The sequence below is a fragment of the Solanum stenotomum genome, chromosome 3 (genome assembly GCF_019186545.1).
Source record: "Solanum stenotomum isolate F172 chromosome 3, ASM1918654v1, whole genome shotgun sequence".
NCBI lineage: Eukaryota > Viridiplantae > Streptophyta > Magnoliopsida > Solanales > Solanaceae > Solanum > Solanum stenotomum.
This window is the reverse complement of record NC_064284.1, coordinates 4,219,758-4,243,180: the sequence shown is the minus strand read 5'-3', so window position 1 is coordinate 4,243,180 and position 23,423 is coordinate 4,219,758. Positions and strand designations below refer to the sequence as shown.

Sequence of the window (23,423 nt, the reverse complement as noted above, 5' to 3'; positions counted from 1 at the left end):
AATTAATAGGTTAAAAGTTTATTAAATTAGGATATATATATCAATGTATTTTAGTAATAACCTAATACAATAATAGTTACTTCGTGTAATTCATTTTCACTTATTAATTTGTTAAAAATTAATCGAGTTGTTTGTAAATGTGAAATTGTATACTGTTAGTTCATACATCGGCCACACACATTCACTTGACAAATTTTTAAATCAACTAATATTACATTAGCATTCCGTCAATAGAGGCCTGAGGTTCGTAAGTAAAATGTTAATCGAAGTCAGTGAAATTTTAAAATTTCTGACTTAACCAATGTTGCACCTGCGGAAAATGTGAGACAACAACAATGGTTAATCAACAATGCTTCATAATGACCTTATTAATTTATAGTAATAGCTATATTCCTTGCAATTCATTTATACTTACTAAGTTTGCTACGAAATTTGAATAATATTGTTGTCTTCAATGTCGCTAACATTAGTACTTTAATAATGTTACTATAATTATATCCGAATTAATTACTCTCGAGCCTCAAATATAACTCAAACAACTCTATTTCCACATCAATAGCGTGATTTAAAACAATTTTTAAATATATAAAAATTAGCTCCAAAAATCATATGCAATAATATTTGTGACCAAAATAAAATTATGTAATCATATTCAAACATTATAATTTTCAAATAAATAAAAGCTTCGAAAAAAGTGAACAATGTTATAGTATTTGGTTGAAGACTTTGTTTTCTCTTTATTTTTTCAAGATTACAATGACGTGGCATGTTCTAAATGGTTCAGGTGACGACTACTGACGTGGCAATTGAAACACACGATAAGAGCTCTACATTCCCGTCTTCTTCGACTCCTACACCGGAATTTACCTAACGACCGCTGACGAACATCTCCGACCTCCATTAAAGGATCAAAATTCAGTAAGGAGATGAGAAATCGAAACTCCCGAAGGATAACATTCGTTCTCCTATGCCTCGCTCTTCTTCCAATTTCTACACTCGGCCGCCAATTGGTGCTTGTCCTCTCTCAGGAAGACCTCAAAGAAGCAGCCGCTGATTCTACAAACCTCGTCGATGACCCGTCGGATACTGGATTCGATGATTTTATTGACTCCGAAGCCAAGCCGGATTATGTGCTTGATCCGGGTTCATGGAGCCCCATTTTCGAGCCCGCTACTGCGCCGCAAGTACACCTTGAACATGAAGGCGCATACTACTCTTCGGTTAGTAAGATAGTTAAGGCATATAGTAGAGGAGATGAAAGGGCGATGGAGGAGGCGGCGTCTGAGATCGAGGCGGCTGCCTCGGCTGGCCACCCCCACGCGCAGTCTATTTTGGGCTTTCTGTATGGAATGGGGATTGGAAGAGAGAGGAGCAAAGCTAAGTCTTTTCTGTACCACCATTTTGCTGCTGAAGGCGGTAATATGCAATCCAAAATGGCACTTGCTTATACTTATTCTCGCCAAGAGGTGAGTTTTTGTTCCTCAATTTTTATCAATCTGAGAATGGGAAGCGTTTAGGAATGCTCACATTGTCTGTAATATGCAAGTACCCTGCTTTTGCGTTTGTGAAACATTTTATGTTACTGGTTCATAGTGAACTATGGAGCTCTAATTAGTTTTTGGTTCTTGGTTATCAAAGGAAAAAAACGTGGTATTTTCCTCAGGGGGGATTGTGAATTTTGTGTTGAGGGATCTTAAATTGGATTTGGTTTCTCGTTTATAAGGTGATGTGTAAAAAAGAAAGAAAAAGAGATGTTAGCAGAGCACAAGCAAGTTTTTTAGGTGGTAGTTCTGGTGAGTTTGGAGCTCTACTGTTGGAGACATGAAATTGCATTTATATACTAACATTCTTATGATTTGAGTCTGGGTTGTTCTATTTTTTTTGTTGCAGTTAATAGAAAAGATTATATTTTCTCATCTATGCGATTGTTTGTTTGATCGCAGATGCATGATAAAGCTGTGAAATTGTATGCCGAACTGGCAGAGGTAGCCATTAACAGTTTCCTGATATCAAAGGACTCACCTGTGATTGAACCAGTGAGGATACACAGCGGAGCAGAGGAAAATAAGGAAGCCTTGAGGAAGTCGCGAGGTGAGGAGGATGAGGACTTCCAGATTTTGGAATACCAGGCACAAAAAGGGAATGCTGGTGCAATGTATAAAATTGGGATATTCTACTACTTTGGATTAAGGGGAGTACGACGTGATCACACCAAGGCGTTAACATGGTTTCTGAAGGCAGTGGAGAAGGGTGAGGCGAGATCTATGGAACTTCTTGGGGAAATATATGCAAGAGGAGCTGGAGTTGAAAGGAACTTTACTAAGGCATTGGAGTGGCTTACTCTTGCATCCAAGCAGCAACTTTTTTCTGCTTACAATGGTTTGGGCTATCTCTATGTCAAAGGATATGGAGTGGAAAAGAACTACACTAAGGTAAAATTCTGTTCTTTCATTGCTGTTTCTGGACAAGGTAAATGCACAGAGATTTTTTCATCTTTTATTCCCCAATAAATAATAGCGCAAACTTGGATCTCCTTTTCTCTATCCATGTGCTTACCTTTAGCTTTTAACACTATATTGTTCTTAGTTCACTAGTTTGTTCATTTTCATGTGCTTGCTGCGTGCATCAAATCACCTTTTTAGATCACTGACTTTTCTCATAAAAAGAGGATTATTCTTTTAGTTTAAGCTTCAGTAGTTAGATTCTTGGTATAGACTCTATTGAAAAAGTTATCTAGGATTCAATTGACATACTGGTTGCTCTCTGTTGCAGGCAAAAGAGTATTTTGAGAAGGCTGCAGACAATGAAGAGGCTGGTGGATTCTACAACCTCGGAGTAATGTATCTTAAAGGAATTGGGGTGAAGAGGGATGTGAAAATAGCGTCCAAATACTTCATAACAGCTTTTGATGCTGGTCAACCAAAAGCATTTTATCAACTGGCAAAAATGTTCCATACTGGTGTAGGTCTTAAGAAGAATGTTCCACTGGTGAGTCAAATGTAGTTGGTCATCTACTCGTACATTTACTGGGATTATTGACCTTATATTAGTTTCTTATATTTTACTTTCTCATGAATGAACATGGTTGTTGGTTGATCTTTCCTATATACTGCCTGAGTTGCAACACCATACAAGACTTGTTTGCTTTATGGCACTTGTCCAAAAGAAACAACAACACGGGTGTGCCTTACGTTTGGTGACTAATTGTAGTAAATGACCTTATTTAGAAACTGGCTTCAAATCCCGAAGTAGAATCTCTTAGCCCATGTATTTATCATGGCCATTTTGACGAGAATTGCTTGATAGGGTGGAGTGGAAATATATCGTCTCCAATCCAATTTATATGTTACTTCTCATTTTTAGACCTTCCAAAATTGTTGATATCAGTATATTAATAATGTTTTGGTACAACTATGACAACTTCCTAGAATCTAATTTCATTCAACTCTCAATTATCTAAAACTTTGATGCGAGGCTTTCTATATGAAACTAAGGGGTCGTTTGGTAGAGTGTATTAGAAAAAATAACACATGCAAAGTGTATTAGTAGTACCTTGTTTGGTACACTTTTTTCAGCCTATGTATAACTAATGCTTACATTAGTTATACACTCAATTGTGTATTAAAGCATGTATTACTAATACTAATACATGGATTTCCACGGTATTAGTAATGCAAGGTTTTTAATGCACGCATTAGCATGGTTAAAAACACAATTGTCCCTCAAAACCCTTTCTATATCTTTTCCACCATATTTGTGGAGGGTATTTTTGTAAATAAATATCTTTTTAGAAATTATGCAATGCATGTTATTTTTACTACACCAAACCAAACAATGCATAAGAAATAATCTATATATTTTTTTTGAAATAATCTATGTATGACCAAGCAAGCATAACTAATACCAACATTACTAATACACTCTATTCAATATTATTCTTATACACCCTACCAAACGACCCCTAACTATTTATCATTTATGTTAATATTTTCTTCTACTACTAATCTACTACTACTAATAATAATGATAATATTATAATGAACAATTAAAGTAAATTCTTAAAATCTATGTCCTATCAAAACAGTCATATAAAATGGAAGGTACTGAGTAATTGTACTCTACTGGGATATATCCCGTCATATCTTTTCTACCTTTTTTTTGTAAAGAGGAGAATGGAGATAGCCTTGTATAGAGTCGTCGATAGATTTTGTAAAGGTGCAAACTCATATAACTTTCAAGGCTATTCTCCTTCATCTAATATTAATTAAAAAGTATGGAGGTTCTTTAGAAATGTTGATTGAACTTTTTGCGCTTTATTAAAAAATTCTACATAGATAAAATTGTCATTTACTATTTTCCTCAAATAATTGTCATTAAATTATTATCCTAATATTTAGGACTTTGAAATTAATTAAAGGTATAGCTATTAATCTTTACTTATCTGTAATAGGTAAGAACTCTTTATATTTAGTACTTTAAAGTTGACTAAAATTTTGCTTCTTATTTGAACTATATCAAAAATCCTAACATTTAAGACTTTTTTTTTTCTTTTTTAAAATTGGGGTAGGGGAAGGGAAAATGAGGAGAGGATTACCATGTGGGGAATTGAACTCTCACCAACAAGGTGGGAGTTTAGGTAACCAACCAACTGTGCTACTAAGATTCTCCCCAACATTTACGATATCAAAATCAATATGTTTACCATATATAAATCTTAATTAAATTTGGTAAACAAAATGAATAAATAATTAAAGGAATTACAAATATTAAAAAAGAGGTTCGCGTCAATGTCTATTTATTTTAATGTCAATGTCTATTTTTTAATAATTTCGTACTTCTTGTATATAGTTTTATTGTTTGATGCGAGATACTCATGCAAAGCGCACACACTAACTAAACTGAGAAATAGGAGAGAAGCATGATATAATAATTGCTGAAGCTTTTATGTTCACAGTGATAAATTCTAAGTGCTTTTATCTTCAAGTTGCATAAAATTATCTTGAAGGATGATGTATTTTTATTTTTTCCCTTTTGTGGTCCTTCCTCCTTTTCACATGCCGTCCGTTATTTCAATTTTCAGGCATCTTCCTTGTACAAACTAGTTGCAGAACGTGGACCATGGAGTTCTCTGTCTAGATGGGCACTAGAGTCGTATTTGAGAGGAGATGTGGGCAGGGCTTTCCTTCTATATTCGAGAATGGCAGAGTTAGGCTATGAGATTGCGCAAAGTAATGCTGCATGGATCCTTGACAAATATGGAGAAAGGAGCATGTGTTTGGGAGAATCTGGAATTTGCAGTGATGAAGAGAGGCATCAACACTCGCATGCCTTGTGGTGGCAAGCTTCAGAGCAGGGTAATGAACATGCTGCGTTGCTTATTGGAGATGCATATTACTATGGTCGGGTATGTTATTTTACATTCAGTAGAAGTAGCCTCAAGTTGTTTATCTTATTCTAATAATAATCTCTTCACATATTAGTATGGGGTATGTTAGTTTGCATCCAGTAGTAGTAGTAGCCTTAAGTTTGTTTTTCTTTATTGTGATCTCTTCTTTCCTTGGCTTGAATTGCACATTAATGAAGTGATGGAATACTATTCATCTGCTTTTTATAGGGTACTGAGCGGGACTATGACCGTGCAGCTGAGGCATATATGCATGCAAAATCACAATCTAATGCCCAAGCTATGTTTAATCTGGGTTACATGCATGAGCATGGCCAGGGACTACCATTTGATCTTCATCTTGCTAAGCGTTATTACGATCAAGCATTAGAAGTTGATCATGCTGCAAAGTTGCCTGTAACATTGGCCCTTGGAAGCTTGTGGATAAGGAAAAACTACGCCAATGGTATCCTGGTAAATGCTTACGCCATTTCTCTCACTGCATACAAATACATGTACACATGCACACACATACTTGATTGTTCATTTTGTGTTTCAGTACCTCTAGCCACTTCGCACTCATAAATTCGTTGGATTATCCCTTATTTCCCCAGTCAAAACTGTGACAAAGAGAAGACTAATCAGTTAGTGTCCTAAAAGGAAACTGGGGGTCTTTTGAAGGGATAGAAATGAGTTTTGGACAGTTGAGGAGTAGTAGTCTTCAATCCCCTGTCATAAAAAAAAGGAGTAGTCTTCAATCCCTTATTTATTTTTGGTACACCTATGTAGTTCCGGGTTGTATAGAGGATTGGATGTCTTTCATAGAGAGCCATATATGGTTGTAGGTTCTTTGCTTTTTGGTATACTTGTATACAGCCGATTTTGGCCTTGTGATAAGTGAAACCATTTACCTGATAAAAACAGAAGTCTTAAAGGGGTCATCAGTACTTGGGCATTGAAATATGAGGCCTCTCTGATTGTCAGAGGGACCTTGCTTTTGGCATTTGTAGAATGTGATTGGATTCCCTAGGAGTATAAAAGAACCTTGAGTCGTATTGCAGCAGAGTTTGTTACCTTCCTCAAAAAAAAGAAATTGAACCAGAGTTTGCAGGAGCTATCAGATGCAGTCCATTTACCATATTAGCTTACTGGGGAATGGTGGTCCTAATAATCTTCCTAAATGGGCTCTGCATGTCTATGAGTGTGGATGAACTGCATGTCATACAGTAGACGATTTAGAGTGGAAAGAAGACAAAACACAATCCAAATCCTAAACAACTGTAGGGTAAGAAGAACTCGTACTTATATTGAAGTTTAGAAGCACACGAGTTGGAGGAGTGATAGTGTTAGCTTTGTGAAAACATGGTACAATACTCTGGTTTGATGTATTTGAGGCTGCCATGGGACTCTTAAGATGCTTCAAACAGAGTGTTGTTGCCATGTCAAAGATCCAAAGTTATCATAATTGGCAGGTAGGGTAAAATCTAGATCGTGGAAGTTGTGGGAGATTGTGAGCAGAGGAATAACAATGTGGAAAGATATCCTCAAGGACATGGTGTTACAAAGAGACATGATGTGCAACTGGACAGGTTTGTAAATTTGGCTAGGATTAGGGACTTGGGATATTTAGAAGACTCATAGAAACCCCCGAGAGTACAAAGACATTGCCGAAAGAAGTAGTTGAGATCAGATGAATCAGACGAGCTGAATATAGTCCAACATCAGCGGAGCCTGACTTCTGTGCTCTACTAGTATATGTAATAAGAGTCTGTCAAAAGAGTACTATTTGAACTATTTTCATTGCAAACGCCCTTTTATTACCCCCCTTACTTGCATAATGGAGGGGCTGTAGTAACTGGTCCTCAAGTGGACAGAAAAAAATAGTAGAAATATTATATTTTCTCTTTTTAAATTGATATTTTGATTGATATGGGCCCTTTTTTGGTTATTTTCTTTTTTATAGGTTAACGTAATTGATTCCTTACCAGAAGTTTACCCCAAAGTGGAAGCATGGGTGGAGAATGTCCTAATGGAAGAAGGAAATGCAACAATTCTCACCCTCTTTGTATGCCTTCTAACGGTACTTTACCTACGCGAGCGGCAGCGTAGACATGTTGCTGCTGCTGCTGGAGAGGTTGCCTTCCCTCATCAACTTGGTGAGCAAGGTGTGCCTGTAATCCATTAATATGTTTCCAGATAGCGGAAGAGTAAGATTCTTTTGCAGAAAAAATATGTAGAAATTTTTTCTTGTTTTGGTCATAGAGAGATGCCCTTTTGTTTTGGGCAATGTTGTATATTTGTCATACACACTGACTAAATAGAATGGAGTGGAGTATTGTCACAACATGATTTCGCTTTCGCTCATTTTTAGTATAGATTTCGATACTTCTACTATATCCTTGTTGTAGCTTATTCAAGTATTGCTCCTTCAAACTTACAGTACCAAAAAAATAAAATAAATTTGACTCACTCCCAATTTAATTAAGAGCATGATTGGCCAAACGGTTGGGAATTTCCTTCATTGTTCTTATTTTGTCATGGGAAATTATTTTCAGAATAGTAATTATGGTGACAAATTTGAATAATCCGCTCTGCCAATTTTCGAGCTATCTAACGCAACAGACAGTGAAATAATTGAGTTTCACGCAAGTTTGATCCAGGCATCTTTCTTACTTCTGAATGAAATCATTAGGTGATAGATTGTGTACAACACTTGAGGCAGTTAAATTTCCTAATTAAAGTTCATAAGTTCTGGTTCATGTATAGCATGTTTAAACCTTGTCCGTTTTCTTTTTAGATTGTCCCTGAGATGTTGCTCAGTTCTATTCAATCAAAAGCTTTAAGACGTTTGGATGACACAGTATTTGTATGATTCACTTTTTATTACTATTATCAATTGTATCTGCCTCTGTTCTTAATTCATCACGCGGAAGACAAAGTGAACAAACTGAAACAGAGGAAAGTAAAAAGTTAAAAACTCTAGGAAACTCTGGATATGCTCCCACATACAACAAATTTCCAGAAGAACAGATTAACCCATAAATCAATATATTCTTACACTTAAAAAAAACAAAAAAGTGGCCATGAAACACTGTTTATTAGATTCTACAGTATGTTATAATTACAAACTATTTTCACGAAAAAATAAATTAAAACTTCACAAACATCTCTTAATTGCTAAAGTAACATCGAGAGGAAGAAATATGTTATTCCCATTGCCATATCCACTCACCTGAAGCACCAAAAAGCTGTGTCTAACTATTTTTTGTTGTGATGATATCCTCAACCGACTGTATTAGCTGTGATCTTTAGCTACATTAGTAAGGCTTTGTCCAAAGTTGCTGCTCATATTTTGACTGTGTCTTTGCATCTTTGGGACGTTCACAAGTGCACTTCTTGCAGGCCATGTTGCTTCTGAAGTTCAAGAAGTCACATCTGTACAAGAATCCAGAAGTATGATGAGTAGAATCCACAAAACAGAGACATGCAGAATCAACAAAAGTTACTCACGAGGGGCACTCCCATTCTCCAGGATTCAGCTGTCTCCTGGGACGCTGCTCTTGGCAGCGTAAACACTTGGTATTGCTAGCAAAATTCATGAAGGTACATCTACAGAGACCAAAAAAAAAAATGACGAGAACTGAGAACTAACACCACTGAAAAGGAGAAGGGAAAATAAGTTGGAAGGCCATAAAGACAACGTGTGCAGGACAATAACATCTTATATTGTTCTCAGATTATAGAAGAGTAAGTTTTTCCTAATCATAAGCGTACAATGTGATATTGCAGTAGGTATACGTGCATGTATAAAGCAAACTAACATTAGTTTATCAAGAGAAAAGATGAGTATATTTATTTATTTTTTGAGAATTCAAAAAAAAGATAAGTATATTTCAAAGTCACTTTTTAAGCTGTTAGTGCTCGGTTATATTTATAGTAGGCCAGTGAATTCAATAGCTCAGACTAGAGTTATAAAAGGAAGAAGGCACTCTTGATATCCATAGTGGAGACATCATCTTTGAAACTCTATAATCTGACAAGTGGGGTTTTAATGCTTCATAACTGTAGGATTTTTTTTTTTTTGGATAAACTGAGATTTTTATAAACAGCTAGTAAATCATATGATGCAACATACTGTGGGCAATTCCAATCTCCCTTTTTCATTTCTTTAACCACAGGAGCATCTCGACTAGGTCCTTTTGATTTGCATCTCAGGCACTGTGCATTGCGTGCGAAGTTCATGAAAGTGCACCTGCAGCAAGTCAATATCAGTACATGCCAGGAACATGAGCACAAGGACGTAACACTAGAGTTATAAAAGGAGGAAGGCACTCTTGATATCCATAGTGGAATCATCATCTATGAAACTATATAATCTGACAAGTGGGGTTTTAATGCTTCATAACTGTAGGATTTTTTTTTTTTGATAAACTCTGAGATTATTTTAAGCAGGTAGTAAATCATATGATGCAACATACTGTGGGCAATTCCAATCTCCCTTATTCATTTCTTTAACCACAGGAGCATCTCGACTAGGTCCTTTTGATTTGCATCTCAGGCACTGTGCATTGCGTGCGAAGTTCATGAAAGTGCACCTGCAGCAAGTCAATATCAGTACATGCCAGGAACATGAGCACAAGGAAGTAACACTAGAGAAAGGAAGAAAAAAAGAGGACGAGGGAGAGTTGCTCTAATGGTAGAGCTCCTCAACTTTAGCCATTAGGTAGGGCGTTCAAGTCACCAATGGGGGTGGGAAGGTGGAAAACCCACTGTTGCCCAGAGAATGGCAGTGGCTGGAGGTTTTGGTGGTGGGCCTAAAAGAAGGTTACCAAATCAAATTAAAAAGGGAAAAGGAAAATGGGGACTATGATAATTCAATCAGTGAAAAGACTTAACACAATTTGTTTGTTATAAGCACAGTTAGCAAATCAAAAATGCCTTTTCTATTTCCAAATCCATTTACTAGCATCAGAAAAGTCCACAGGATAAGAAAAAAACAAACACATAGAGAAGTCAACTCAGTGAGCCCTTTCTGATATATCAACTGAAATTTTTGTCATTCACAAAAGGAAAGATAATTTAGTTGCCTGAAGCTCTAAGAAGATATATAGATATATTTGGTGGGAAAACAGCAAAAAGGTGGAGAGCTTACTAAATGCCCCCAAAAATTAAAAGTGGGGGTCCTTTAGACCATTCATTCAATGGAAAGCTTGATTTTGAAGTCCCTAATAATACTTGATAGAATTATAGAGTACATATCAAATATACAGGTAAAACACAAATAAACATGCACACAATGTATCAGGAATGCCAAAAGTAAATGAGAACTTACTGCGAACAGACCCAATCTCCTTGCTTCATTTCAACATTTCTTTTAGACATTTCACCCCTACAGAGAAGCATGGTGCATTTCCAGTGAGCATCAAAATATTCATCTTAGAATATAACAATGTATCCCATCCCAATGCATTTTTTAGCTTATAAGCAACAAGAAAAATCATAAAATAGGAAACATGAAATCTTCAAATCAAAACTCAAAACATCTTACAGGTGCATTTTTTTATAAGGTAGAAGTGTGATTATTCACTTGAATAAATCAGTATGAGCAGCCACTGAACACAATAGTAGCAGTAACCACCATATCTGCACTCCACACCAGTATGGTACTAATTTTCTAAACTTACAACGCCTTATCCTTGGCCGCTTAAAGTTTAAGCTGAATTGCGCAATTTGCATTTATTAGTTAACAGTTATACAACAAACGTTCGAATTTGATATAGTAGAACATAAAAGCCCACACATCTTTAAATAGCTGGATGAAATTGGAGCTTCTGAATGGAGGAAAAAGTTACAGGAAAAGCATAAAATCCCACACATTTTTAACAATGGGTGTGTCCTATGGTTAATCAAGTTTAGATAAAATTAATGCTGTCCTGCCTACACCTTTGTAGTCCAGAATAAGAGACGTACAAGTTATATTATATCAAAAGGACTCTTAAAATATTGATATAAAGGCATATAAATTACACTATTAAAATCAATGTGTATAAGTTCCATTATACCTTGCAAGAAGTCCAGTATTTTCTTTTTAAGAAAAAGAATCATTATAACCTCCAAGAAAACTTACTCAAGGCCAGTTAAATCTCTTCTTTTCATTTCAACATCTTCCAGACCATCTGTCCTTGAGCCAACAGACTGTTTCTTTCTTGGAGAAGCCTTGGGGGCAGGTGTTGGATGATCAGGATCAATAGGTGTCTCACTTAATTCAACCAACTCTGAGAGCAATTGTCTTGCAGATACCTCGATAAGCTCGCTACCAGGAGGCATTGCTCCACTTGATATAACCGCAGAATCGAATGCATAAATAAGCAAGACTCGCACAATATCTACAGTACGCGCGACACCCTCAGACTCCTTTAATATCAAGTAAGCCCTATCACATGATCCACGGAAATTGCAAGCACCACATACCTGCAAGTAAGCTCCTTACATAAAACCTCAAAGAATACATTCACAGAGAGAAGTCAAATGACCCTTGAACTGCAATCAATCTAACTTGACCATGAAAAAGAAATTCAAAAGCAAGGACATCTAATAATTTAAAAGGCAACTCACCTCTCCTTCATCGAGGTTTAGATGAATCCTTAACCTTTTCGCAGAGTTAACAACCTTCCTGAATAGATTAGGACAGCCCTTTTCCACAACTTTCTGCATATCTTGGGTGGACAACTTTCTGTAAAGTATAACAAATCCTTTCATAATCTCAGGCAAGGTGGGAATTGTAAAACACAGTCTCAACAGATATTATGGTCTATGATTTTCCTCGAGAAGCTAACACTTAGAAAAGTTTCTGACAACCAATATAGACAACTTCCCAGCAAAATGGGTTATTTCATGTGCCTTTATTATCATCATTATCCACTTTTTTCCTTTTTTGTTCTAGCCTCTTCAAATTTAGAAAACTAAGCTAGCATTTGGCTCTGAAACTTAACTTCCACTCACAACACTTCAAATTTTCTTCAATTAAAATGTATGTCCTAACACAACTTCAAAAACTCAAAATTTCAAGTTTCGACCAGCAAACTTAGCCAAATGGGAGACAACAAATATATTAGTATCATTTAATCGTTCAAAGGATGTTCCATTTTTTGGGAGCCTATAAGTATCTTAATTTGCAACTTTCAAAACTGTAACACATTTATTCCTTACCCTTTTACTTAATTTCATTGACGAACAAGGTATACTATAACTGCTAAAATGTTTTTTTCTTTAAAAAAAAGCAGTAGCTTTCTCACTTGAAAATGTCTGAACGGTCGCGAGAGAAGTTAAGGCATGCATCTTTCAACAAATTCATATCCGTATAAATACTCCCATCACCGTCTTCACCCGTGCTCGAACTTTTTTCTGTAATGTATCCTTTGCCTTTCAAACGGTCCACGAAAGCAACCCATTCTGGCCATGGATGATTTTTAGGACTGACCAATGGTTCGATTGTATTGGTCTCGATTGTAGCTGAGATACAATTGTAACTGCGGAACCGTACAACAGGGGATAGCAATGGCTTTGTGAAGCGAAATGGAGAGAATGGAGAAGAGATATTCGTAGGCTTGTTACAGTTACGAACAGTAGAGGCTCCAAGGAGAAAGAACAATCTAGAAGCTGACATTTTAAGCTTTTTTTTCAGAAAACCATGGCAGCTGAGGTTGAAGAAAGTAGAGGGTTTTTGATAGGGTTTTTGATAGGGTTTTGGAGTTCAAATGAGATTAACAGCAATTGAAAAAAATTAAGGGGGTGAAAAGAAAAAACAGAAAAGAAAAGGTATTTGCACCTTCGTCCCTCTTGAAAAAATTCTGTATGAGCTTCATTATTTTTACAAGTAATAATGTCTTGATATTGATGGAAATAAATAGTATGGTATTAAAAGTTAACATAGTCATAAAAAACTTAGTTTATATATTCATCTAGTATAACATAAATTACAAAAAAGTTAGGTGCAACATAAATATTGTAATATTATAAAGTCTAGCTAAATCAAAATTTAAAAATATACCAGAAATTGGCCTAACACAATTATTAGTAGTAGTACATGCTATAGTAGAAGCAAAGTGGGCAGCAGGAGGATGTGTTCCAAAATGTGATTTCATCAGTATCTCTCGGAAACTTAGGAAATCATTAAAAATAAATCTGAAAAATAGAAGCGACTACCTTAAGCAATTCTTCTTACTATTCTTCTTGCTTAGTTGTTTTGTTCATATTCTTGCACAGTTAAGAGAGAAATTGTCCCCAAGGCAACCAATGAAGGTTACAGATTAAATTATGACATTATTGACTGTTTTTTATGTGGCTTGTATACTTGTTTAAGCTATTTATTTTTTTGTAATAGTTAAAGAAAGAAGATTCTAAAAACCTGTATTATATTTGATGTTAATATTTTTACGTAGTCATATATGCAGTTTATCTATCAAGATTATTTTGCTCTATATAAATGTAGAACAATGTTAGATCACCCAACAATTAAATAAGATACTTACAATCATTAAAAACAGTCGCATATAGATTAGTAGAATTATAAAGCAATGTAATTATCTTTTTAGCATTTTGATATTAATATGCAAAGGTGTAATTGTGAACCCATACATTACCTCTTCATCATAAAATATTTTCTTTAGTTACATTATTCGTGTGTATTCAAATAGCTTTAATACTGATTAAAATATTGATCGAGTAGTGAAAAAATGATTGAAAAATAAAGAAATAATTAATTAGTCAATTATCCATTTCTCTTGCTATTTTTGTAATGCACAAAGATCGAAATAATTAATATAAATATAATTACTTATATGTTTTGTCATAAATAAAAGGTGGTGGTTGATTTCAGTTGAACCAAGATTACATAGTCTACCTATTAATAATTTACAAATATTTTCCAAAGAAACGGGGCTTATCTAAATATAGGCGAAACTTAGTGGGTCATCCTGTAACATTTGCGAAAATTTCATACCTTTTATGCTAATATACATAAAAGATAAAAGATTCACAATTCCCTTCAACTTCTTGAATCCCATTCCCAGCTGAATGTTACCTTCTTTTTAGGTTTCCACTGCTCTATCCTCACCCCCACTCCCCTGTGCGAAACAACAATCCAAGAAAGTATTATAAACAAACCCCCAAACTGAGCGTCGCTACAAAAAAATCAATCTTTGAGCAAATACAGTAATCCAATAGAGAGTTCATTGGTGAAAAAATGGCGTCACAGTCAGCAAATTTATGGGTTTTGTTGGGATTAGGATTGGCTGGAATACTCATAATGACCAGAAAGCTAAAAAAAGCTGTTAAAGCTGACTTTGGAGCCTTTGTTGAACGTCTAAAGCTTCTGCCACCGCCTCAGCCTCCTCCACCTAAAGCTCCTCATCCTCTGACTGGTCTTTCTTTTGCCATATCCGATGTGTAAGCTTCTTATTTCCAGAGAATTGGGAACTCTAGTTTTTGTTCTTGTTATTGTTTCTTTTGTAGTACGTAAATTTCTCTTCTAACTATTAGACTTATTGTAAAACTCGACCCACCAACCAAAAAAGATTTAATTTTTATACTCAAATACAGAAAAATCAAATAAAGAGGATTTGATATGAAAATAGAGGATTTTGATTACCAAAGTCCACTGTTTAATAATTTGAGATTGAGGTGCAGTGGATGTTTGGTTTTGTAAGTTGTAACTGTATAACCAGTCTTCCTTGAGTGTGAGGTTTGGATTCTGCCCTTGATGGCTGAAATGAATAGTCTTGTTTCAACTAGATTCTGGAAATTACATAGTTCTGTATGCTGACAATTTTGTCTTCATCACTTTTGAGTTACTATTGCTGATTTATACGCTAGGATGGAGAGTCTAATATAGGCCTTCTCAATTTTGTCTTTTATCATTTTTGAGTTACTATTTCTCATGTTTCATTTACTTGTCTCGTTCTCTACTCGAAATTCATTTGCTTATTTTAGAACTACTGAAGTCATATCGAATTTTGATTGTCCAGATTCGATGTCAATGGATTTGTGACAGGGTTTGGGAACCCAGACTGGTCAAGGACTCACGAACCTGCTAATCAGACGTCCACCGTGGTCACCACACTTGTTGAAGGAGGAGCCACATGTACTGGAAGAACTGTTGTAGATGACATGGCATTTGGGTTTGTTCCTGAACTTTCCACTGGTTAAAATTAGAACTCTTTTCTAAAATTGGTAGGATCCTGGATTTCTTGATCCTTTGGCAAGGGATGATTTCCATTTGTGTCATGTTACACATATTTATGCTGCAATTTAGAATCCTTCTCGTGATGTTGATCATTCTTGTCATCTTCACTGTACAGTATTAGTGGTGAACAGATACATTTTGATACTCCAACAAATCCAGCTGCTCCTGCACGGATGCCCGGAGGGTCATCTAGTGGGGCTGCTGTTGCTGTGGCTGCAAATTTTGTTGATTTTTCTTTGGGTGAGTTCTTTTGCGTCTCAAAATCACTTTGTCCATCGGTTATCATTTTGTGGTTTGAGTATGCATTGCTATTTAGGTAAATTTTGAGTCACAATATAAAGAACGAGCCCCTTGGACTTTGGCTGGTGTACATCCTCCTGAACATTTGAAATCTGCAACATCTTTTAGTTGTTGTTAGAAACTTAGAAGTATCACTTTCTATGTAAGTGGACAGGCTATCTAATGAATCTTCTAACTCGATCTCGATTCAGATGGTCTAGCTTCTATTTTGACCAAGTATAGCAGCAACTGATTGATTTAGGTAATAAAGTGATTAAGACAAGTTGCCATGAATTTGGACTTCAATGATGGTAAGGTAACGTTCAAGAGAAGCACAAACTTCCTTGACCTCATTTAATATTTATTTTTTTTGCCGCAAAATTTAAAAGAAACAATCAAGAAGAAAAGCATGCTTGTGGTTTTATTGACAGGTTCTTTTTTCACTTTAGCTCATCAGGTTTATACGAAATGAATACAGGGTAATAACTGATAAGCTCTTCTAAGACAGTACCATCTGTGATCCAGGTACTGATGCTGTTGGAGGTGTGAGAGTACCTGCCGCATACTGTGGAGTTTTAGGGTTTCGGCCATCTCATGGGACAGTTTCTCACACCGGCATAATTCCTGTTTCAGCTAGTCTTGACACAGTTGGTATGTATGTCCATGCCATCTTCAGTTCAACTTAACATCTTTCACCTTCACTTAATCCTTTTTTTTTGCGGAGTCTTTTGAGTCTGACATGTTGGTATTATGTCACTGTATTAAGAGTCATATCCTTTTGATAAGAGAAAAAGTTGTCTTTTTGTTTGGGGTTTGAATAATCTGCTCGTCTTTTGGTTTTATATATTCCTCTTGGTTCTTCTAGTGCTACTTGCTGAGTAAATATTTTATATAAACTACCAGTGAATGACATGAAAGCAGTGTTATCAAAGGCGCGCTTAAGCCCTGAAGCGAGGCTCAAATCATGTTGAGCGCTTCGCCTTGCTTTATGTGCGCTTTAGTGTTGCCATCAAGGTTCTAAGGCAAACATTTCCTTGCCAATGAGCCTCTTAGGAAGAAGTGACACTAAATAATTGATATTTCACTTTATCATAAAAAAAATTCAATTTCTTTGGTCGTATATTTGTCATTCATATTTATAATTATTAGTCTTGGACTAAACATATATATATATATATATTTGTGGTCTTTTCTCTGTTTGCGCCTTTTTTCATTGAAACCCATGCTCTATTTGTGCTTTGCGCTTAAAGCCCTCACAGACCTTAAGAGTTTTTTGCACTTNTATCAAAGGTGCGCTTAAGCCCTGAAGCGAAGCTCAAAACATGTTGAGCGCTTTGCCTTGCTTTATGTGCGCTTCAGTGTTGTCATCAAGGTTCTAAGGCAAACATTTCCTTGCCAATGAGCCTCTTATGAAGAAGTGACACTAAATAATTGATATTTTACATTATCATAGTTTTTTTTCAATTTCTTTGGTTGTATATTTGTCATTCATATTTATAATTATTAGTCTTGGACTAAACATATATATATACATATTTGTGGTCTTTTCTCCGTTTGTGCCTTTTTTCATTAAAGCCCACGCTTTATTTGCGCTTAAAGCCCCCACGGACCTTAGAGCTTTTTTGCGCTTTTCGCCTTCGATAACACTGCATGAAAGTTATGAGTTCTCGAGTCATTTTGGTTGAAACAATGAGATTGACTGTTAATGGTTTAATTTAAATGTTCACTTCATTTTAAAAAAGAATTGAGAACGCGATGGGGATGACTTAAATTAAAAGTCCATTAGGTTTTATATCTTATCTTTTGTGGCCTTTGGATGTGTTGGTAACTCGGTATCTATGTTAATTGGATCCTTCATCTCCAGAATACTGGTGTCAGCAATCTGACATGATACTGGTCAGTACAGGATTTGTATTGGATATCCTCGAGTAAAAGTCACTCTCCACCTCCAACCCAAGGGAGCAGTATGGGAAGGACCATTGACTTCTGGGGATAGGGTTGAAGGTGGGAGAGATGTAGGTCACTATGTCGGAATCTCTTGATGAACATTTTATATTGCTATTGTTAAGTCTGGAATATAATCTAGATATATATGGATTTTACAAAATAATTAAGTTGAATGCCATATGTTGTTTTATCCTAAGTTGCGCGGACTCTTCACTTTCGATGCCGCACCCGTGTCAATTTTTCCAAAAATACACTACTTTTGGAGAATCGGACACGCACCCGTTGACATTTTTGAAGAGTCCGAGCAACATAAGTTTTATCTGGTGTTCTATGTTTAGCTTTTAGTGAATTTGGACCAACTGCAGGATGGTTTGCAAGAGATCCTAGCATATTGCGCCGTGTCGGGCATGTGCTGCTGCAGGTTCCATTTGCTGCTCAACGTAATCCAAGGAATGTTGTGATAGCTGATGATTGCTTTCAGTTACTAAAGTCTCCTGGTGATCGCGTCAGTCAAGCAGTGACCAAAGTTGTCGAAAAGCTGTTTGGAAGTATGTGTTTGTAGTCTGTGCATCTGATGAGATTTTTCTTTTTTACACCCCTTCTGAAAATCACCTCTTGCAGGACAAATCCTAAGACATGAGAATCTGGAAGCCTATTTAAACTCAAAAGTTCCAAGCTTAAAACTGTTTGCTGACAAAAAGTTCAATGGTGAAAGAAAATCTTCATCAACAAATTTGCTATCATATGCTATGCATATGCTTAGGAGGTGAGATGTAGGTTGATGCCACAGAGATCACTAGGCACAGTTATTACTGGTTTGAAGCTTGGAGTACGTTATCTGATGGAAGCTTGCAAAAGTAGTCGTGACGTTATCTTGTTTGTGTTCGTTTTGGCCACATTTTAAAGCATATATATTTGGTCACCTACTTGCTTGAAAGGGTTGGGGTTCTATACATGTTATGAGCTTTTGACCAAGAAAATTCTATTGTATTTCTTACTCTGTCTCATCTATTTTTGGTGCTTCTAATGTTACACATGAGTGATCTTCCTGGTATCTGTTGAGTGGTAATTCACATATCTAAATTTAGTTTTTATTGTTTGTGCACAGACACGAGTTCAAACAAAATCATCTGGAGTGGATCAATGCTGCAAAGCCCAATCTGGACCCTGTTATTTCTTCCCAAATGCAAGGTGCGCTTGAAATCACAGATACAAATATTGATAGCTGCCATGCAATTAGGAACGAAATGCGCTCAGCTCTTAATGATCTTTTGAAAGTAAGTAGTACTGGTGTTCATTTAGTTGATGTTGTTTTTTTTATAATGGGTTGCTTGATTTCTTTCCAACCTATCCCTTGAATAAGTATTACTCCCTCCGTTTTAAAAAGAATGACCTCCTTTCTTTTTTAGTCTGTTTAAAAAAGAATGACCTCTTTCTTTTTTTGGTAACGTTTTAACTTTTAATTTCAGTTTACCACGTGGCATGTTTAAGGCCACAAGATTAAAGGGCAATTTTGTACATTTGACATAACTTTAATTTAGGACCAGAAGATTCAAAAGTCTTCTTTATTTTTTGAAACTTCGTACCAAGTCAAACTAGATCATTCTTTGTGAAACGGAGGGAGTAGTAGTATATGTTAAGTTGATGTTCTTATGATGGGACTGCCCGTTTTCTTTCCAACCTACCCCTTGATTTGGTGGAAAATCCTTCACAGAAATGCTTGTCTATAAGGATTTATGACTTTCAGTTAGTACTTCATCATATCATACTGTAAAGGTTAGTTGGTAACATTTAAGACCCCTTTTGACCATTAATTGGCAAACATTTCTTTGTTATTTACAATATCAAATGGAGTATATTAATGAGGCTGAATATCTGTTAAACACGATAGGATCACTACATTGATAGGTGACATTTATAGCAAACCTACCAGAATGATGCTTTTCTTGCCTTTTGATGCTGAACCTGATGTAAATTTCATAACCCTCTTAGGGAAAAAACTGTTTCATGTTTAACGAAATGTTATCTGAGAATATAACATTGAGCCATGCATGATCTATATACATATTTTTAATGGCAGAGCCTAGTATCTACCTGACTAAATATCTCAATCTCAGCTAATTTTATGAAGTTGCTGCTGTTGTTTCCCTGCTATTATTATGTTAAAGTAATCATACTGGAGTAGTATCTTGATATCTTCTGTCTTATGCTGTCATCTTAATCTTTCTAAAATGAACTGTTTCAATAGGATGATGGAATTTTGGTCATCCCCACAGTTGCCGAGCCTCCTCCAAAGACTGGTGCAAAGGAGATTCAATCTGAGGACTATCAGATTAGGTCATGCTCATTTTCAAGCATAGCTAGCATGTCAGGTGGCTGTCAGGTGAATGACTCTCTGGTGCTTCTGGACCCCAAGCACACAGAAATTTAAATTGGCCTCAAGTAGTTGATCAACCCAGCATTGAATCAGACTTCTCTAATCCTATATGCTTCCCTACTGTAGGTCTGCGTGCCGATGGGATTTCATGATAAATGCCCAATTTCTGTGTCCTTTGTAGCAAGGCAGGGAGGTGACAGATTTTTGCTCGACACCATACAGACCATGTATGCAGATCTCCAGGAACAGGCAGAATTAGCCACAAAATCATCAGCATCTGGTAATGCCTTGAGCAAGGAAACATCTGCCGAAATGGCTAAAGAAAAGGTACACAAAGGATAATCTGCTGTGGGTTTTTTTGCGTGACATTGCTGTCTATTTCTTGAATGTTGAGATTGCCATATTGATCAGTCAACTTTATCTGCTATAGGCTATGCATACTAAATGTACCTGGGATCAAGTTTCTGTGCTTGTTTGCTTGATGTTTTTTCTTTAGCCTGTCACTGCTCACTTGTATTCCTAAACTACCTCACTTTTCGGCATCAAGCCTTTCTCTTTTGATGCACAGTACCCTGGTGCTTACACAAGAGATTAGCATTTGCATGATGCCCATTATTTTATTTTTTCCAGTGCTGAAAGCCTGAAACTGTTTGTCAGGGCAAGGATTTGTAGATGAATCCTTAGCATACCAAAATAAAAGAATTTAGGCAGACTGAAGATCCCCTTAGCACACTATATCAGTTATGTGGGTTCATCCTCAATTAGGGAACATTAGCAAATAAGTGTTGTATATCCTATCTGACAGAATTCTGGAAAGGAATAAGTTGATGTGACCAGGTTTCTTCAGTCATTTAGCTGGGTGTGAAAGAATTATAGTATGGAGTCATAAGCCTAAGGGCAGGAACTCAGTGATGTTAAGCTTGGAGCAATGCCGAGCCCAGCAGTCAGCTTGATTTGAAATAACATTAGAGCTCAGGAGTTAGAAACTTATAATTATCTAGTGAAAGTGACAAGCTGGCTATTCTGCTAATGCACCTTCACTATTGCTTTGTTCTGTCATTTTTTTGGTTTATTTTGGAGCTCCCTTAATATTCACAGCTTTGGTTCTTATACAATATGATTTTTCACAGGGTAATCAAGCCTTTAAAGAGAAACAGTGGCAGAAAGCCATTGGCTTCTACACAGAGGCTATCAAACTCAATGGTAACAGTGCAACATACTTTAGCAACAGGGCTGCAGCTCATTTGGAGATGAGAAAGTAATTTGTTTCTCCATTTTCCCCCATTTCTGTTACCGTGTTTGTGAAATTCGTATATTCTAATTTTTAGTTCTCTTTTCCAGTTTCCTCCAAGCCGAAGCTGATAGCAGTAAAGCCATTGATCTTGATAAGAAGGTGGGCCCTCCTAGCTATCTTAGTTTGTTCTTTTTCGTTTGGTGTAGATGGAATGTGTGTGTGTGTGTGGTGGGGGGAAGGAGGGAATAGGAGACCTGGTAGGTCTATTAGGCAATGTATAAGATCGAAGGTTTTTGGAAAAAGATGGATATATTCTTTTGGGATTTGTAAAGTTCTGTTCTTAACACCTTTACTGGTGGTAAGTTTTTCTTTTAATACAACTGTTTCCTTACTCAAAAAAATTAATGGTGGGGTCTCCTACCTCACCAGCTCCCGTGTGTTTTGCTAGTTTATGTTTCAGTGTCATTCATTGTGACCTGTTCACATTACAGAAAATAGCTCAAATTGTTTTCTTATTCCCCGGCGTTTATTAGTGTGTCGTGTGATTGAGTTTCTAGTGTCTTTAGAAATTCTATTGCTTGGGTGATCCTGGAAAAGGTTTATGTGAGATAGAAACAGAGTTAATTATTGGTCGACTTTATCTTTTGGGGGTTTGGGAGATCTGGGAAGAATGTTTTGGGTACTGTGCTTGAGTTTGAGGAATGAAGTTTATTTGTGGACTTGAGTATTCTGCATTTAATGGTAAAAAGTGATGACTGGTAGAAGCTAGTAATGCTATACAATTGTCACCTTTCTGAAGCTTGTGATTCTCAATTGCTAGTATCTTGGTCTTGCTACGTGTCATATGCTTTTCTGAGGTGAAACATTCTTGCTGTTTCTTCTCCACAGAATGTCAAGGCTTACTTAAGAAGGGGCACGGCACGAGAAATGCTGGGCTACCACAAAGAGGCAATTGAAGGTGAGTCTCAACAACGTCAGCTGTTAATTCCTATTTCCTTCATGAGCAAACTTTACGGCTGAATCACATCACCTGAGGCACATTTGTGGAAAAAAGTAGTCTAGGATGGTCTGTGAAGGTCTAAGTCAACTAGGACTACTTTAGTTGGATTCTTAATAAGAAAACATGTGCAAAAAGGTTTGGTTGTGCTCGAAGAAAATTGTACCTAGTCATTGGAACAAACGTGTTCTCGGGAACTCATAGATGACCTGTCCATCCTAAAACTACTGTTTGCAGTGTTCTCTAACACTCTAGTTTTCCTTATTATCTTTTGCAGATTTCAGATACGCACTAGTTCTTGAGCCAACAAACAAAAGAGCATCTCTGTCTGCTGACAGGCTGAAGAAGTGGTTTCCATAGTTCCTTTAGAAGGTAAACATGTTTAGAATGATTGCTGTTGCTGGACCCTTTCTGTGTCGAAGCAGGTCATCTCAGCAGAAATATGATAAATGGAAGATTGAAAATACGAGGAATGAAGGCAAGCGTCAAAATTCTTTCTTTCACGTGGTACTTTGAAGATGAAGAGCGACCCCTTAGATATCGGCTACAGCTTAAAAATATACTAGAGCTTTGATGTCTAGTGCAATTTTGTTAGTAGATATTGCATTCAAATTGTAACTTTTCGAGCTATTACTTCATCGTTCTACATAACCAATTTAATTGTTTTTGGAACAAACATTATTTGGAGTACTGAAACCTAAACGTTATAAGGCTTTTGATGTCAGTGCACTACTCCCTCTGTACCAATTTTGGCGCAGTATTTGACAGGACATGGTGTTTGAATAAAAATGGTTTAAACCAAGTTAATAGATATTTGTGCTGAAGGGTAAAACAAAAGGTTTAACATGTGAAATTATTTTTAAAATGGGTGATATTTTCCGGGATAAATTTAAAAGTGTGTACTTGTGATACATGAATAGGCACATCTGGTGTATTATATAGGATACTGCACAATTCTTGAAA

General features: G+C 36.3%; 3 protein-coding genes across 4 annotated transcripts; 2 read left to right on the top strand and 1 right to left on the bottom strand.

The window, feature by feature from the left end:
• Positions 1-743: 743 nt before the first annotated feature.
• On the top strand, positions 744-7,729 carry LOC125858166 (ERAD-associated E3 ubiquitin-protein ligase component HRD3A). Its single transcript, XM_049537854.1, has 6 exons — positions 744-1,466; positions 1,944-2,432; positions 2,773-2,988; positions 5,081-5,404; positions 5,615-5,857; positions 7,347-7,729. The coding sequence occupies exons 1-6, from the start codon at positions 927-929 to the stop codon at positions 7,566-7,568; spliced, it is 2,034 nt and encodes a 677-aa protein (XP_049393811.1). The 5' UTR covers positions 744-926; the 3' UTR covers positions 7,569-7,729.
• A 732-nt stretch (positions 7,730-8,461) lies between these two features.
• On the bottom strand, positions 8,462-13,116 carry LOC125860383 (zinc finger protein VAR3, chloroplastic). 2 transcript variants are annotated; one of them, XM_049540327.1, is made up of 7 exons: positions 12,679-13,116; positions 11,999-12,116; positions 11,511-11,854; positions 10,716-10,772; positions 9,862-9,978; positions 8,894-8,992; positions 8,462-8,818 (listed from the first exon to the last, which is right to left on the bottom strand). In XM_049540327.1, exons 1-7 carry the CDS (start codon positions 13,047-13,049, stop codon positions 8,701-8,703), a joined length of 1,224 nt encoding a protein of 407 aa, XP_049396284.1. In that variant the 5' UTR covers positions 13,050-13,116; the 3' UTR covers positions 8,462-8,700. The 2 variants fall into 2 exon arrangements, with proteins under 2 accessions (XP_049396284.1, XP_049396283.1); XM_049540326.1 differs by lacking the exon at positions 9,862-9,978 and adding an exon at positions 9,519-9,635.
• A 1,319-nt stretch (positions 13,117-14,435) lies between these two features.
• LOC125859573 (outer envelope protein 64, chloroplastic) lies at positions 14,436-23,269 on the top strand. Its single transcript, XM_049539340.1, has 13 exons — positions 14,436-14,830; positions 15,409-15,561; positions 15,742-15,866; positions 16,431-16,556; positions 18,218-18,400; positions 18,474-18,618; positions 18,961-19,129; positions 20,101-20,235; positions 20,356-20,556; positions 21,360-21,487; positions 21,571-21,622; positions 22,352-22,421; positions 22,738-23,269. The coding sequence occupies exons 1-13, from the start codon at positions 14,628-14,630 to the stop codon at positions 22,818-22,820; spliced, it is 1,773 nt and encodes a 590-aa protein (XP_049395297.1). The 5' UTR covers positions 14,436-14,627; the 3' UTR covers positions 22,821-23,269.
• Positions 23,270-23,423: the final 154 nt, after the last annotated feature.